The sequence below is a fragment of the Notolepis coatsorum genome, assembly GCF_963971535.1.
Source record: "Notolepis coatsorum genome assembly, chromosome: 1".
NCBI lineage: Eukaryota > Metazoa > Chordata > Actinopteri > Aulopiformes > Paralepididae > Notolepis > Notolepis coatsorum.
In genome coordinates this window covers 156,188,551-156,206,690 of record NC_140165.1, presented here as the reverse complement: position 1 = coordinate 156,206,690, position 18,140 = coordinate 156,188,551, and the positions used below count along the sequence as shown (strand labels likewise).

The following is an 18,140-nucleotide window of genomic DNA, read 5'->3' as shown; positions in this document are numbered from 1 at the left end:
TTTTACTAAGGAAAAAACACAGAATAGAGAGGGCTCTAAGAGCCCCGGTCCAACATACACATGTGCTTCTGTGGCCAGTCCAACCCAGTTGCAGGTCACATGACACACACAACCCATCATCACCTACAAAAAATGGCAAAAACACTCTACAGAGGAACGCCGTTTTTCACAATGAGAGAATACATAATTCTCGATTAGTATCGGCCACAGGCCTTGCTAAGCACACACGACAGCGACCAAACCATCTTTTCTTTTAGGAAAATAAAGTTTCTCCAGCAGTATTAGCACAACCTCAGCAATCAAGCTAAGGGTTACATCGCATCCCTACCACACAAAAGACACAATTCTAGTGCACAACATGTCTGATAGGAGGATGAAAAAGTCCCCAGGGAACCGGGGGGAAACACAATCCTCTTATTTTACCCTCAATACGGCCAGTTAAAACAGGAAAACCTGTTAATATGTGAACACACTGTTCATTGTCATCACAGGCTGAGAAAAGAACATTCTTTTACTCACTTGTCACCAAGCATAGCTTCATAGGTTAGTTACCTTAGTTGTGAGTACACGGTACATATAAACACCATGATGTTTCTCACACAACAACCAGATCATTTTCACATCTGTAACAACAACCCGATTTGCACGGAGAAGCTAACTGCCAGTGACAAAAACAGTACACACATAACTCGCGTCGTATCCTAAATGCATTGCAGCAACACACGTTTGGGAAAACATCGTTATCCACAAAACATTTAGAAAAGTAAAACCAGAAGACGTGTTATAAGGTCTGGTCAAACCTTGTCCTACCCGGAACGTAGATCAGCGAAGTGCAGTCACAGACACCGTAGGAACACAGCCGCTCCTGTGTTGTTCGAACTGGGCAGCGTCGCCGCTCCAACCCGCACTACAGTCCTCTTTGTTGACGCAACCTTGCCGTCCTGGCTCAGGGCAGGGTCGACGAAACATCCCCTGTCAAGGATGACGTCGTAGTCAAGAGTGTAAAACATGTTAAAATCAAAGCACGTTCAACAGAGTAGCATTAAGCTAACGGCCGCTCCAACCGTTCGGGCGCTACTGCCCCTGCTCGCGAGACGCCGAGCTAACGGCGCACGCGACCAGAAGCGCTCGCGGCGGCGCGCGAGGAGCTAAAGCTACCCCGCGCCAGGCCTTGGCCTACAGCAGCAAGCTAACGTTACCTAGTGATCACGACATGCTAGCGCCGCAGCTAACAGCTGACTGGCTAACAGTAGGCCCACCTAAGTAGGCCATGCAGCGATCCCAGCAGGCTAACGCAGCAGCTAACAGCTGACTGGCTAACCGTAAGCTAAGCAGCTATCACCTGAACATGTATACAATGACATAACACTCACCCAGACAGGCCGCCGTTCTGAACCTCTCCTCACTTTTTAAGAGAAAAGAGAAACAAGATGTCAACACTGCTTTACAACGGTGATTTTACCAACACCCGACGGAATCAGCACAATACCAAACTGGCCTGTGTAGCTGACTTGAACATGGATCTGCCGCTATCGCACATCCATGCACATATCTCCTCGTGAAGGAACACTCTCATTTGGATATGAAAGAAGGGGCTTAACACGGGACAGAGAGAATCCACTCGTCCAGAACACACAGGGATCACCAGTGTTAATGGTCGCGGCCCACTAGTTAAAACGACAATGGTCTTCAGACCAAGGCCTTCTGTCGCCTAGGTGGCTGAACAAAGGACCCTAGCCTGGGGCCGGTTTCCATAAACATTGTCAAGTAGCCCCCATAGCACTAACAGACAAGTGAAGCCCGCCAGCAACAGTACTCACCCAACCTGAAACCCACCGCTTCTCACAACAGCGGCGTGTCCGACAGTTCAGCTGTGGCCTGACAGGTTTCACCCCAACAAACACAGCAAGGAACTGCAGTTGAGAAGCATGCAGCGGCGTGCTCCCAATACGAAAACCGGTGGAGGGTTTTTAGAATGATCATCATCTTCCAGACACTCCAGTACGAAGACAATATCGCCGTATTTTCTCGAAAATAGTGAGAGAGAAAATAAAGATATGATGTCAACGTATCTCCTTCCTTGTAAACAATATTTTTCTCCACGTCAACTAACAACACGTCAAGTGGGGTACTACCGAGGCACTTCCTTGTGGTGAAAGCGAGAAGGAGGAGAGCAGGTGACCACACACCTGCTTATGAAGGTAAGCTGATGAGGGGTGTGGTCAGACTAATACTGGTATTAAAGGTACATTTTTTGTGGAATTTATTCAGTGCGCGTGCACGTACGCGAGGGAGTGCAGTGTGATGCCAAGCAGAGCCCCTAACGGAACAGAACAAGCTTTGTTCCCATGATGATTCTAAAGATAAACATGGTTAATGAGAGGAAATCTGCCATCTGTTTCATAAAACAGAGTCAAATACTATAATAAGAAAATAATTAGGTGATCTGATCAAACAAAAAACATTTGTAACTAAGAGCACAGTGCAGCATGTAAATCGCAGGCAGTCACAGCTTTGAGAGTCCTACCAAAATGTCCCTTAATACTAGTATATAAATCTACCGGTTCTCACACAGAGTCAGAGTGTTTACTGCAGTTCCACTAAAGCGAGAGATTTCAATCGTAGGTCAAGTGTATGAGAAGACAAGCAACACAGCGTGAGGGGAATGAAGCTACAGCTGGAATGTCATTATCATGCGTATCTGTGGGCTGCCTGACTGACTGGGTCCAAAAGATGTGGTTTCACTTGCACGATGTGGTCATGGTCCTTGATATCTCTCTGTAGTGTACCAAAGTCCATTTAACTCTAAACATCTGTGCGTTTGTTGTGTGTGTGTGTGTGTGTGTGTGTGTGTGTGTGTGTGTGTGTGTGTGTGTGTGTGTGTGTGTGTGTGTGTGTGTGTGTGTGTGTGTGTGTGTGTGTGTGTGTGTGTGTGTGTGTGTGTGTGTGTGTGTGTGTGTGTGTGTGTGTGTGTGTGTGTGTGCGTGCGTGCGTGTGTGCATGTTCCTGCTGGGTACAGTTACAGTATACTCTCTTCAATAATTGTACTACTTTTTTTATCAAATTTAAGGAAAATCAAAGGTTGAATCTGTAATACCATCAAAAACTGACCTCTAGGGAAAAGAGCCCCACTTGGTATTGCACTTTGTTTACATTTGTTTTTGTTTTGGTCTGATGTGTGCGTTGGAGGTGGAGTTGGAGTGGGGATAGGGGAGGGGCTGTTATTGCTGGCCACACCTAAAACTAAAAATACAAACAAAGTGCAACACCAAGTGGTGCTCTTTTGCGTAGAAGTAGCTCTTTGACAACATTACAGATTCCAGCTTTAAATAGTTATGAAGTGGTCCTTGCTTGGTGGACATGGGGTTGTCACACTGGACCTGCTTCAAGCTGAAATACAGATACCCACTATAACATCATGTCGTGTGAGCCTGCAATATGAGCAGGGGTGGGAATCTTTACTGTAGGAATCTCACAATTCGATTAAATTCTTGGGGTCACAATTAAATAAAAAATTCAATGCTCGATTCATGCCGATTACTACCCAATTTGACAGATTCCACCCTAGATTGCCATTAACCTTAGCCTTATCCATATACCTGTAGACATGTACTGTATCTATATAATCATATATCCATACACATACACATATTCTATACAAGTCATGTTCATATTTACATTTCTCTTTTAGTATAATTATGCCCTTTTTTTTTTACCCTTTTGTCTTTTATCTTTTTCTATTTGTATCTCTATTTTTATCCCTTGCCGTGCTGTTCTGTTACAACAAAAACATGTATTCTGGACTCACAGCCAGCTCCAAAGGTAAAGATGTCCTCTGCCGTGATGTCGTCTGTGGGTATGACCTCTCCCACGCGGGTCAGCAGGTCGTCTGAAGGGTCAGTGTTCAACTGGCCCAGCAGCCCCTGGGTGAGGTTGGTAAACGCTAATGGCAACATAACAGTCACTGCCATTGTTCCTTCCTGCCTGCGCACCTCCACCCCAACACCAGAGGAGAACATCACTGTCACATTGTGAGGGCTGGGGGAGAACAGGAACACTCCTAGAGAGTAAAGAGAGACAGAGAGAGATCATGCTGGATTTATCCCCAAGCGTTACATCTTCCCAATGTTCTGGTGCTCTTCAAGTGGCTATTGACCATATTCACAAGCGTTACATCGTCCCCATATTCTGGTGCTCTTCAAGTGGCTATTGACCATATTCACAAGCGTTACATCGTCCCCATATTCTGGTGCTCTTCAAGTGGCTATATTGACTATTCACAAGCGTTACATCGTCCCCATGTTCTGGTGCTCTTCAAGTGGCTATTGACTATTCACAAGCATTACATCTTCCCCATATTCTGGTGCTCTTCAAGTGGCTATTGACCATATTCACAAGCATTACATCTTCCCAATGTTCTGGTGCTCTTCAAGTGGCTATTGACCATATTCACAAGCGTTACATCGTCCCCATATTCTGGTGCTCTTCAAGTGGCTATTGACTATTCACAAGCGTTACATCTTCCCCATGTTCTGGTGCTCTTCAAGTGGCTATTGACTATTCACAAGCGTTACATCTTCCCAATGTTCTGGTGCTCTTCAAGTGGCTATTGACTATTCACAAGCGTTACATCTTCCCCATGTTCTGGTGCTCTTCAAGTGGCTATTGACTATTCACAAGCATTACATCTTCCCAATGTTCTGGTGCTCTTCAAGTGGCTATTGACTATTCACAAGCGTTACATCTTCCCCATGTTCTGGTGCTCTTCAAGTGGCTATTGACTATTCACAAGCGTTACATCTTCCCCATATTCTGGTGCTCTTCAAGTGGCTATATTGACTATTCACAAGCGTTACATCTTCCCCATATTCTGGTGCTCTTCAAGTGGCTATATTGACTATTCACAAGCGTTACATCTTCCCCATATTCTGGTGCTCTTCAAGTGGCTATATTGACCATATTCACAAGCATTACATCTTCCGCATGTTCTGGTGCTCTTCAAGTGGCTATTGACCTTATTCACATGGTGGCCATTTTGCTTTTATGTTATGCTCAGGTTGGATTCCTTTCCACCCGGAACATTGACCCCCTTTTTTTATTTTGATTAACTTCTTACTGCCTGTAAAGCACTTTGTGATTTTTAAAAGCGCTATACAAATAAAATGTACCTTACCATACCTTACCATTGCAAGGTACCCATTGACCATATGCACACATTGGCCATTTTGCTCTTATGTCATGCTCAGGTTGGGTTTAAAGGAACATGCCAACTTTTTAGGAAATTAGCTTATTTGCCATCTACCCTGGACTACATACCTTTTTCTTCTCTATGCCTGCATTAGGCTTAGGGAACAGCCACACCGTTAGCCTAGCTTAGCGTCATTCACTGGAAGTAGGCGTGCCAGTGTAGCCTAGTTCCCAACAGTCATGACAGTTACAGAATGACGCTAAGCTAGGCTAACGGTGCGGCTGTTCCTAAGCCTAATGCATGCACAGAGAAGAAAAGGGTAGGCTATGTATCTGCTTGTCTAACTCCAGGGTAGATGGCAAATAAGCAAATTTCCCAAAAAGTTGCCGTGTTCCTTTAAGATTAAATTAGAAGAAGTTACTGTGGTGATGTAGTGATCACAATTATTAACCAGATAATTCCAGTAAACATATTGTCACACGTTGTCACAATAATAAGCAAAATGGTTCCAATACTCAAGATATTGTAGACATCAGTATAGTCAATATGCAAAAACTCACCCTGCAGGTCCATCCATCTCTGCTCAGTGAAGGAGATGACTCTTTGGTTCCTCAGCACCTGCAGATGGTCCTGGTGCTCTGCCAAGCGCACCTCGATGACATCAGAGACGTTGTCCTTCATGGCCACAGATGACAGCCTCGTAGCCTTGGCCAATGTACCTACCGACACCACTCTAAACTTTAAGTATTGTCCGATAACGTGCCAGGTTTCCATAGCATATTTTCACTGTGCGTCACTATGCTATATCTATATTCTATATTATAGCTATGGAGACAATACTATAGTCATTTGACAGTGACTTTCTTCCGTCGAACATGCAAAAAAGAGATAATTTTACCATGCATACGTTCGCACGTTATCCCGTGGTGAATATAAGTATAGTTTAGGAGTGATCCGGGATAATTCCTGAAAAGCTGAGTTATAGGGCGTTACGTGTATTCTACTATAAGCGTTGGTGTTTCTTGCCTGGACACGCTACTATTTCCAAATCAAATGTATATAATAGGTATTATGTTTCATCATGAATGCATGAAAGGGGGGGGGGGTCGTTATTTTATGCTTTGATGACCAGTAACGGCATTCGTGTTGAACACTACACATGCTGATCAGCTGGATCGATATAAAAACATTGTTGGATCAAGCTGAAATTGATGTCAGATAGTCTGATCGCGATTTCCAGTATTGGTGTCAATCTGGTCCCGGACATAATTTGGCACAATTTATGGATTGAGTGTGCCAGATGCGTTTTGAAGTGGTCGGATGAAGCGATTTACTCGGCTCCGTCTAAATTTTGCGCCGGGAGGGATTTAAGTGTAACACAGGGTGAGATATAAGGTTTCAAAGGGTGGGCGACACTGCCATCTAGCAGGATGCGGCCGGTATTGCACTTTGGCGAACTCAGAATCCTTTCCTATGGCAACACAGAGGTCAGTGGATGAATAATGAATAGAAATATCGAATAAAAGAAAAAACTACCAACACCTGAGATATCTCCGGTCTGGTGCCCAACGCATGGCAAGTTAACCCGGAATATCTCGTGTCTGTCGCTCTTGGGATGAGGCTCATTTGAGGCTCATTTACATAGAAAGGGGACATGTTCCGCCCATATTACCTCATTTAAATACGCGCCAATTGCACCGGACGCAATGCTGATGGAATGCAGTTGCCACCTCATTTCACCCACTGCGTGTCCTCTGTGGATAGCAAACTGAGTTTCAGAGCGATATGCACCAGCTTTGCGTCGGAAAAAGCCGTGCAAACCGTTTGTGGATCCCGCCCACAGTGTTTGTGCTATGATTGATTCTATATGGTTTCTATATATATTTAACTCTAAACATCTGTGTGTATGTGTATTTAAAAAAATGTATGTGGCGAATGTGCATTATGGAACATTAACTCAATGGCCGCCAACAACGATTATATATACGTGTTTGTCCGACAACCGTTGAACGCCAACCACGTATACACGTTATTTGATCGTTATTTCTTTTATTCGATATTTCTATTCATTACAGGCATACGGACTCTGTGTTAACATGGGGAATCCTCATGAGAATGTAAAAGTGCAATACCGGCCACATCACGCTAGACGGCGGTATCAAGCACCCCCCCCTCCCCTGTTCCAATCGCCCTGCCGCCGCGGAGCCTCCTGTTCGGGGTCCGGTGCAGGGTCCTGCTGCTGAGGGGATTCCAGTCCCAGGTCCTACTCCTGGGTTATCTTCTCCACCCCTGTTTCCCCAGCTGAGTCTAATCACCTAATTACCCTCCTGTGTCAATCAGTGTCTGTATATATGCCTGTTACTTCCGGTCTTCCCTGTCGCGTCATTACTCTGTGTTCCCTGGTTCCAGTCGTGTTTTGCTTGTGTGTTTGTCAGCTGTTCGCTGAACACTTTTGTAAGTAGCATAACTTGTTTTGTGGAAGTCTTTATCGCTCCTTGTCACAGAGGATATTATTATTTATTGTGTTTATGATTTGTAGGGCATTTAGCACGTTTGGAGACTTGCCCTCTCACTTTGTTTTTGAGCCACTCGTACCTACATTAAAGGAGCAGTGCTCATATTTCAAGATTCAACACCTGCCTCCTGTCTATCCTCTGCTGGTCTGCGCTTGGGTTTTACTCTGTCCACCACCGTCATGTCTAATCATAACAGCTCTCACTCTACGGCAATGACTAAAGTTATTCCCACACTGGTCAAGACACAGTAATAGAACCCGTGCCTTTAAGGGTTTAAATACTTGTTCATTCCCCCGTAGGTGGGGAGAGAGGGGAGGAAGAGGGAGAGGGGTACTGGAGCTACTCAATGGGAATTTTATAAAGGAACACACGTTATCACACCACATTCAACCAAAAGACAGTGGGCCCACGTTGAAAACAAAAGTCTATTCTATAGCCGGCTTCCCCAAAATAATAAATGTCGGGGCGCCCCTAATCACTGCTACCAGTGTCAGTTCAAAGTACTGCTTCTCTTCACCCTTAAGGGGCCCGCTCCGCACAAAGAGAATGTCTACCGATAAAGTTCCAGCACTCGGAGCGCTCACTGTAACTGGCTTGAGTGTACTTAACCAAGGGCGGGCCTGCTCCCACCACCGAACGTCCGTGTGGTGAGATGGCCGTCGAGAAGTCCCGTGATAGCAGGAGGCGGGGCTGGGTAGACGTTAGGCAGGTGACTGCTGGAGGGCAACGGCTCGGAGGGGCTGGAGGTGCGTGCAGTGCAGCGACGTCCGCTGCTGGGCTGGAGAGGTGGGACGACACGCGGGCTAAACTGTGGTGCTAGGCCTAACTGAAACTAAGCTGTGGGTCGGGACGACCCCCTGTCCTGTCGCCTATACTTTAACTAAAACGCAACGTGTGCAATATCTACCACACTCTTCGGCAGTAGCACGTCTGCTTCTTCGTTCACAATGTCTCTTTAGCATTAACTGGAGGCTAAGCTATCGCATATTCCATTACTAACCCGCCTCGTAACTGGGTTTATATTCCGCGTGCTTGATGTCTGGAGCTCCAGCTCCAAGCGACCTCTTGCTTCTCTGGAAAACGATGAAGAGGAAGTTCCGCCGCACGCCCTGAGCCCATCCTTCTTCACCTGTGTCCCCCTGCCCAACGTCACCACCAGCTCCCCCTGGCGGTACCTGTATCATGTCCCGCTATTAAGTGTCAATGTTAGGATATGGAGGATCAAGAGGGGTCAGCAAGTTACACAACGTCATCGTGAACACAGAGAATGCAAGGAATTAAAGTTAGACACATTGAATTATTGTTAGACATATTCAGGTGTCTACATAATAATAATGTAAACAATCTCACATGAATGAGTTGAACGAACGTCTTGACAGGAGGCGGAGTGAAACGTAACGTTAAAACTAAAATGGCCACTCGGCAATGCTGAATAGGAGCACGGCATATCCGGTCAGATAGTAGTGAGACGCTGCCCTCTAGTGGCCGGCGATAAACCCTTCATATAGTAGACGAGACAAAACTATGTCTAACTTAACTCTTACTTGCCTGCCAAATACGCAGCGCTCTGAAGCGAATGAAACGAAACGAAAATGGCCCTGTGTGTAACCGCAGCCTAAAGCTTGGCAATTCTAACACAGGGCTATGGCTAATCCTCTGCAGTCAATGAGTTAACGGGAGACATGACAACAGACCATAGCAGGAGAGAGGATTAAACACTGAAATGAGGGAACAAATCTTTTTGCCTGTATACATTTGGAAGCCATCACAGCAGTGGAGATTGTGTTCTCTGTGAATTGACAACTTGTTGAGAGTTTAGTGGGCTGCTAACATTAATCACACTGTTAGAGTGATGATCTCTGGCCAGAGCAGCTGTCTTGTTGTTGTAACACAAGGTTGTTGTAACTAAGAGATTCGCTGAATAAATAATCCTTTTTGTGCATAGATCACTTTTATACTAGGTTTCATGCAAGCGTTTCCTAGAGCCAGAGAGCTGGCATGTAAAAGGTATAACTTTATAGTGAATGTAATGTCAATGATGGAAATTAATTCAAATACTTGTCATTGCCCGATTAGAGAAATATTCAAGGATTCAGGTCATTGGCCTGCTGTCATGGTTCTTGCCGGGCATTGCTTTGCTTTGCCTCTCTCTCTCTCTCTCTCTCTCTCTCTCTCTCTCTCTCTCTCTCTCTCTCTCTCTCTCTCTCTCTCTCTCTCTCTCTCTCTCTCTCTCTCTCTCTCTCTCTCTCTCTCTCTCTCTCTCTCTCATATTATGCTCAGGTGTGGTGTTTAGAATGCCACCTGATTTGACATCTGTGGGCCAATTACGTCAGGGATATAAACCCGCCCCTGATGTCAAGTTGCTGCCAGATCGTAACTTCGTATTTACCAGTTAGTTGTACTATTATGCTTGTGTTCTATACCTTTATACTCTCGTACTCTGATGTCCTCTTGTTCTATGCCTGGATCCCTGTTCTTCGACCGTGTCTAACCATGTTCTCTCGTCCTCTCTCCACAGCCTGCTTGGCGAAGTATCTGGAAACTCTGGCTCTCAAACAAGGACCTGCTCTGACTCTAAGCCTGCCTGACGATTCTCTGTGCTCTACTCTGTCTTGAACCCTGCCTGGCTGAATACCCTGTACCCGCTCTGACCCCCGCCTGTCTGACTCACACCTAGCAGTGATGTTAGATTTGATTCAGGGGCAGGGAGGATTGGCCCCCACCGCGTCGGTTTGGTGTCGCATCGCGTTAAATCCCGCCTCGGCTCTCTTGCCCCCGCTCACAAACCGGACTGTACGAGTACCTTTCCCGTGTATCGACCCCTGCCTGGACACTAACCATTCTCTATTAAATATACCCATATTGGGTTTTCACAAGATCTGTCTCTGTCTGCATATTGGGTTCAGTACTACACCCTGACAGTCAGCTTGTGTCCAACGTTTCATCAAAATCGGCACTGTTTTGCTGCAGACAGATACTCTCTCACACACACACACACACACACACACACACACACACACACACACACACACACACACACACACACACACACACACACACACACACACACACACACACACACACACACACACACACACAAACAAACAAACAAACACATGTGACCAAACAAATTATTTCTCCCCAGGTGTACCGCTTGGCAGAGATAATTACACTCATACAAATGTAGAAGCGGGAATTCCCTCTTCTGGACGCAAAGAAACACAAAGCAATCACAGAGCAGGCCTCTTCAAGGGAAGTTTGAAAGGACTTGGGCAGCGAGTTAGAGGTAGTACCCTAGGGATGGGAGAGAGGGACACAGACAAGGCTGAGTCCAAACTCACCGTTCTTAAGTTTCACCTGTTCGGTTCTGCACTGAACACTGAGTCCTTTGTCCGGGGACACCGTTAGGTAGTATTCCCCTTTACCGTTGAAGGTGTAACTGAGGCCATCAAACGTTATGAAATGAGGGTCCCCAAGGACAGCACCTGCAAACCATGGAGAAAAAGTATGCTTAATTGGGAACTACGGCCAATTTAAAAGTTAACACATGTTATTCATATGGTCTTAAGACAGTAAAGAAAATGTTAGAGAAGATGAATAACTCTGAAGCTGATCCATATACGATGAGTTGAATCTAACTAGTGTATAAAAACTAAAACAAACAGGTCTACAAAGTCAGCCTACCATTCATTGTCAATGGAGCAGCTCCAGACTTCATACCTGATGACATGAAGTCAGTTTGAGTCTGACTTCTCTGGCTTTGGGAGAGAGAGTATGTACTTTCCTAGGCCATGGAAATAACATTCAAATTCTAAAATGCATGCTTTAAAGGATAACTCCACTATTTTGGGAAATTAGCTTATTTAACATCTTCCCTGGAGTTAGACAAGAAGATGCATACCTTTTTTGTCTCTGTGCGTGCATTTTAGCTTTGGGAATAGATGCTCCGTTAGCATAGCTTAGCTTCATCACTGGAAGTGGGGGAGGACAGTAGCCTTACAGTGCCTTACAGTGTATTGCAAGGTCTGACATTGACCAAACTTGATATGCATGACCTTGGTGGGCTCTAGGTCAACTCCTGAAAAGGGGGTCAATGTCAGACTTTGCAATCAAAAGTTAGGGGGCTAATAACCATTGCCATAATTTCAGTGCGCCCCTAACTTTTGATTGCAAGGTCTGACATTGACCCCCTTTTCAGGAGTTGACCTAGAGCCCACCAAGGTCATGCATATCAAGTTTGGTCAATGTCAGACCTTGCAATACACTGTAAGGCACTGTAAGGCTACTGTCCTCCCCCACTTCCAGTGATGAAGCTAAGCTATGCTAACGGAGCATCTATTCCCAAAGCTAAAATGCACGCACAGAGACAAAAAAGGTATGCATCTTCTTGTCTAACTCCAGGGAAGATGTTAAATAAGCTAATTTCCCAAAATAGTGGAGTTATCCTTTAATGTGCTTCCTGCTTCTGATGCTGCAGGCTGCTTTTTACCGCTGTTCCTGCTACTTTTTACATTAATGATCCATTAATGCTGCTTAAATGCTTTTAATAAACGTTTAAGATCCATGCTCATTTCTAGTTCCTACACGCTTATCCTAGATGAGGAAATCAAACAAAATGACAAAATGACAGAAATGCCTTTTGGAATAAATGTGGAGCAGAACCGAAAAAGAAAACAGTCCAACAAAACAGGCAGTCAGAGCGAGAAGAAGCGCTAATGACTCGCCTTCACTACCATCCAGCTAACATTGGCTCACATCAACCCTGCTACTAATAAAAAACAACTGTGGACAGTCGCAGCTAACACGATAAGAGCGAATAAAAGCAATTCTCCCCAACCACTGATGACTCTACAGCTGGATAACAGATTCCTACCACTACTATGTAAGCCTGGATCGCTGTCAGAGGACTTGGCTTGCATGACAGCGCCACACCGCTTGGATAGAACGAGACACAGGATGTTTGCAGGATAGAGGGTCACAACAGCAGCTGTAATAATGATCAACAGCTGACAAATGGTACCACTGAGCAATTGTTGGTGATTGTGCTGTAAAAGAAAAAACACCAAATACTTAAATATACTGCTTTCCCGATTAAATTACATAACAGAAAAAAATCCCAGAAATCCTGTCTGCCTACAAAACTGTGAACAATATTGTTATTCATGCTGGAGAAAATTACATTATATAATTATATCAGAAACACTGAAACCATACTTCACTGAACTGCTAAGAAATCCTAGGCTCCAAATATATTGAAACATACACCAGTGGTCCTCTGCCATCAATCAGATGAGGAGTATGATTTAGCAGGCGACTGGGACTGAACAGGTGGCTTTCAATTGCTTGTCCCTCACACAAGGTGAACTTTATTGACAACTTCAATCTGTTCTGGGAGCGCAGAGGCCTTTTCAGAGAAAACTGTTTACCTCCAACATGCATTACGCCATCCCCCTTAACATCAGACAATGAACTTGCTTTGAGATACTTAACCCCTAACTGCTCCCGATGAGCAGGTTGGCACCTTGCATGGTTGCCTCCACCGTCTTGTGTGCAAATGTGTGAGTGAATGGGTGAATGTGAGGCATACGTTGTAAAGCACTTTGGATAAAAGTGCTATATAAATGCAGTCCAATTACGATTTTGGTTTCCCACGATCATGAAAACAAGAGATATGTTTATTCCCTCGATAAGAGTTGCATGCCATGTTGCTCTCATTTTGTCTTGTGTTGTAAATGTAAAATTGAAATGAACACTTCCTTCACAGCAGCGCGCTCCGCCCCTCCCTCCATGTCCAAACGGTAGTTTCAGCTCATGTTGAGAGGGAGGAGGGAGCCACGGCGTGTTTCTCCAGTTATTTTGATTAGTTAGTTAGTCTTTGGTAACTTGTGGAAGATAATAGAAAGTGTCAGGGAATGTGACTGTGCTCAGATCCTCTTGAAAGAGGGGGGATCCGTCATGACAAATAATTTTGTTCTATTCAGATGTGGATTTATTTTATAGTTTAATTGGGCAAAAGTAATACGAATAACAGAGCAGTTGATGCAGGAAAAATATAAGACAGCAGAATATATTCTTGAAGTAAATGAGTTACTCTAATCTTCGTGCAGTAAAGCAGTTCGCCTAAAAAAAAAAAGGCGAGTGACCTTATCCTTTATACAGAACGTGGTATTCCCTCCCCCATCATCTTCTGATAGCACCAGTGTACCACAAGGATTTTGCGGTCAGGCTGCCCTGTGCGGAATGTCTGTGTTACAATGGAAACTCAACAGTAGATAATAGTACATTGTAGACAACGTTACAGTCATTTTACAATAGTTAGAATTATAGACAATCTATAGATAGATAGATATTCTTCCTTTGATCGAGAAGAAAGGTAAAACAAATTCAGTCTTTGTCATATGATATGTCAAATTATACTCAAATCAATGATAATTGATTCTGATTTATTCTGATTCTGATTGATTCTGACTGATGCAGTATGCTCATGCTGCTATTTATAATTACCCAAGCAGTGTTTACACATTCTTGCAATACTTTGCAAAGCATGTACAACATGTGCCATATCAGGCTTTGCACACTAGTCCACTCAGGAATTTGAGCCAGCTCTTTATAAAACTTTTAGTTTTAGTATTTAGTATGACTACCTTATCCCTTTAATAGTCTGCTCAACCATTTGGAATAGCACATTTTTAGTCACTATCTCTCATTGAAAAATTTGTTAAACTTAACTGAGCCTTTTTGAGCCATCTCTACCATTCGGTTCACGTATGCTATGCCAAAAGAATCCACTAGATGGCACTCTGCTTTTTGACAGTAGCCTTCTCACTCAGTGTGCTACCAGCAAGTTAGAAACTGAAAAATCTCTCCTGACATGTGAACTATTTTTGGCTGGATTTTCAAAGGTAAGCTTAGTTTTTTCAACATATTATATCATCTAACACATTACTTAACATAATTATGTAACTTGATGCAACACAAAAAATGTTTTATAAGGGTCAAATATTTTTTTTAAAAGATGCTTTACCAGACGGCTGAGTGGACAATTTATGGTAATATTTTGCATGGAGAAGAAACTCAACCGTTTGGTAACAGTTTGGTGAAGTTATGCTAATCTCATTCAAATTGACTATTTTCTATTGAATAAAAACACTTCTGTTGATGCATTATTGTTAATATGTTACATTCATAGTGTTATTATACTGATTATGTATGATTTTTGTAACAAACATGCTGACATTTATATATAATAGTGCATTTTCTCCCCCCTTCTGTTTCTGTGTTTTACAAATAATAGATGGATGTTAAATTATTTTATGGTTTAAGGCCACAGGGCTTTCTGGCCCTTGTACCAGAAGATCCTCAAGACTCTGAGGCTGATCTGAGTGATTATGATGACTCGATAGGGGATCCTGAATCCTGATTATCTGCCCAAACAAGCAGAGGTGATTGGGGATCTTTCCTTTGAATCTATGGATGAGGAGGAGATGCCCTCAACAAGCACATCTGCTAAGAAGAAGAAAAAAGGGAAAAACACCCTAAAAACAGTCAACATGGAAGAGCTGAATGACACCCCTGACCAAAGGTCACCCCCAGGCACAAAGAAGAATAAAATGACAGAAAAGAAAGAAAAAGAGGACAGTAGAATCTGGGAGCATGTAGATATTGAGGAATTCCAGGTTCCTGACTCAGTTTGTCACCCCAGTTGCTGTCAAGACACCCTTCCAGTACTTCAAAACACTTTTCACTGATGAGATGATTCATCATATTGCTCACCACACCAATCTGTACTCTGCCCAGGAGTTGGGGGATCCAGTCAAGACTAACTCTGGTGAGATTGAAGATTTCCTGGCTATACTACTTTTGATGGGCGTTTTCCACTTCCTGGCCATCGAGGACTACTGGCATCCCGAATCACGTATCAATGTGATACTGTAGCTGATATCATGCCGAAGAGGAGATTCATGCTGTTACGCTGCTACATTCACTTCAATGATAATCAGCAGTATGATGGCAGCCCTGACTGATTTGACAAAATCCGGCCTCTTTTTGAGTTGCTTCGTAAGCAGTGTCTCCTCATCCCATCCACTTACAAACACAGTGTGGATGAAGTCATGGTGTCATATGAAGGCACAAGGGCTGGCACTCTCCGCCAGTACATTGCCAATAAACCTGACAAGTGTGCCTTCAAGGCGTTCTGCCGTGCCAGTTCATCTGGCATCATCCATGACCTATTGCTCTATCAAGGGCCGTCCACATTCTTCAATGTTGATCTAAGTGAGGAAGAGCAGGAGCTACCTCTAGGGAGCAAAGTGGTGACGACGTTATGCAAAACCATAGTTTGGGACATGTCCCTGTGGGTCCTTTTTTGTGAATTTGAGAGGGGTAAACAAATAGAAGCCCCATACCTTTTTGAAAACACATGTATCATTCAAAGTGATTGAATTGTACAAGTGAAGTGAAGTTCTTTTGATAATTTACACAGACCAGTTGAGAAGTACTAGTTCCCATGGGTACTTTTTTGTGATTTTGAGAGGGGGAAATACATACAGTAAAGTCCCCGTATGTTTTTGACAATACAACTGTGTCATTTCAAGTGTTGGAAGTTCTTTTGATAAAATAAAATGTACTTGACATGACTTGTTTTCCAGTAATTTAACTTTTTCTACTTAGTTACTTTTTTTGTATGTGTAGGTATTAAATTATCATATAATTGTTATTATACATGTATCATTATGTATTAGGTACGTTTACCATCAAGCAGCATCTCAACCATTTGGTAGTGGCGTATATTTAAAAAACAATAAAAAAATATAATATGTATTCTTGTTATTAGTGCCCCAATAACATTAAAAATACAAAAGAATAATTTTTACATAGTTGTTTTCTTGGAGTGAACATTAAAGGGATTTATGTACCATTAGTCAAATGCACTCACTTTACTTCGCTCCACAGCCAAAAGCACACTGTGTTTCACACTGATAACACTTATAGTCCTAAATGTATATACTGTAGAGTGATATGTACCATCTACTCTGTCTTCTGTCTGATGTGATGTCCTGTGTACAATATGAGATCATGTTGTAATTTTATTGTATGTGTCTGTTGTAATGTAGAACTTTGTAACAGTGTTAATATGTACAGTATTTGCAACACTTTTCACAAATCCCTGTAAATTCATTGTAATTGGGCGATTGTTTTTCTGAGCCTGTAATCTACAGTATGACTGTAACAGTATGACTCCTCTCACCAGCTATTGGGGCCTGGTATGTTGTACATCCACTAGAGGGTCGGTTTCTGAAGTAGATGTGGCAGTGATCAGACCACAGGCAGCAGTAGTAGAAGCTCAGGACGTCATATAACCAGTGGGAGAGGCCAGGGACTCGCGGGGGCTCCCTGTAAGGAGGGGAGCCCCAGTCGTGAGCCCTATCTGGGGTGCTCCCTCCAATCGAATCCCCAGTCAGAACCATGGCCCCTGCTCTGTCATAGCAACACTGCTGCCCTGATCCGTGCATAGGACTGGGAAAATGAAAATCAATCATGTCACAACAACCTTTTATTTTTAAGGTAAAAACGTATGAATTCATTAATGAATTTGCTCACTCCTACCTGGCCTGAATTGCTCTCACACAGTGGACACTACCAGGGTGATAAGTGCACACGCTGCCCTTCTCAATGTCACAGCCATAATCGGTCTGAAACAATGGCACAATTAGTAAAATCGGACTCCAACATGCGTTTGCATGTGCTATTAAGAAGGAGTTACAATGTTACAGACAACATAGTCTCAAAGCACAGTTAACATATCACAATTGTCACAGTGGACTTGTTTCAAGGGCACTTACATGAAACCTGCCCGTGTCTGCCCGGGCCTGGGCCAGAGTGCAAGGGCAGGCTGGGATCTCCTCCAGGAAGTTGGGTAGGCTCCTCTCCAGGGTGTCCCACTCCAGGCACTTCTCCTGGGCCCAGGCTGCCGAGTTGTCTCTGAAGGCCTGCCCCATGTGCCAGGCTAAGGCATGGGCTCCACTCCACAGCCCCTGCACATCCCTGGAAGACGTACAATTGACCTATCTTAAGCCCCACCCTCTTTTCTTGATCCTCCAATAATGAGCAGAGAATTTATATTAAAACTTCCCAGACAATTTGTAATAGATTTCTGTCATTAAAATCTATGAAAAAAATTGTTATGTCATTTTGGCTGTGGTTGGGAACCTTCAATAAACCAGTAGTAGATGATCCAATCACAACTGTCGCTAACTCTAGTAATGTAACAAAAACAAAAACAAAACAAAAAAAATACTGTGTTTGATGTAAAAGTAGTGATAATATACTTTATTTATTTTTTGTATAACATCTTTCATACGAGAATTGCAGCCCAAAATGCTTTACAGCAGAAAAAACAGTAAATACGTCAATGTGATTGGAGGATCAAGAAAAAG

At 43.6% G+C, this 18,140-nt stretch overlaps 1 protein-coding gene across 1 annotated transcript in view; it reads right to left on the bottom strand.

The window, feature by feature from the left end:
* The window catches only part of susd2 (sushi domain containing 2), a gene marked incomplete at its 5' end in the record, with an annotated part of 84,149 nt that overhangs the window by 59,339 nt on the left and 6,670 nt on the right, over nucleotides 1-18,140 (bottom strand). Inside the window, 6 exons of the mRNA XM_084308020.1 lie at nucleotides 3,809-4,060; nucleotides 5,749-5,907; nucleotides 11,046-11,189; nucleotides 16,952-17,220; nucleotides 17,311-17,396; nucleotides 17,547-17,748. Of these exons, the coding sequence (XP_084164146.1) occupies nucleotides 3,809-4,060; nucleotides 5,749-5,907; nucleotides 11,046-11,189; nucleotides 16,952-17,220; nucleotides 17,311-17,396; nucleotides 17,547-17,748 (1,112 nt within the window). The remainder of the gene's footprint in view (nucleotides 1-3,808; nucleotides 4,061-5,748; nucleotides 5,908-11,045; nucleotides 11,190-16,951; nucleotides 17,221-17,310; nucleotides 17,397-17,546; nucleotides 17,749-18,140) is intronic.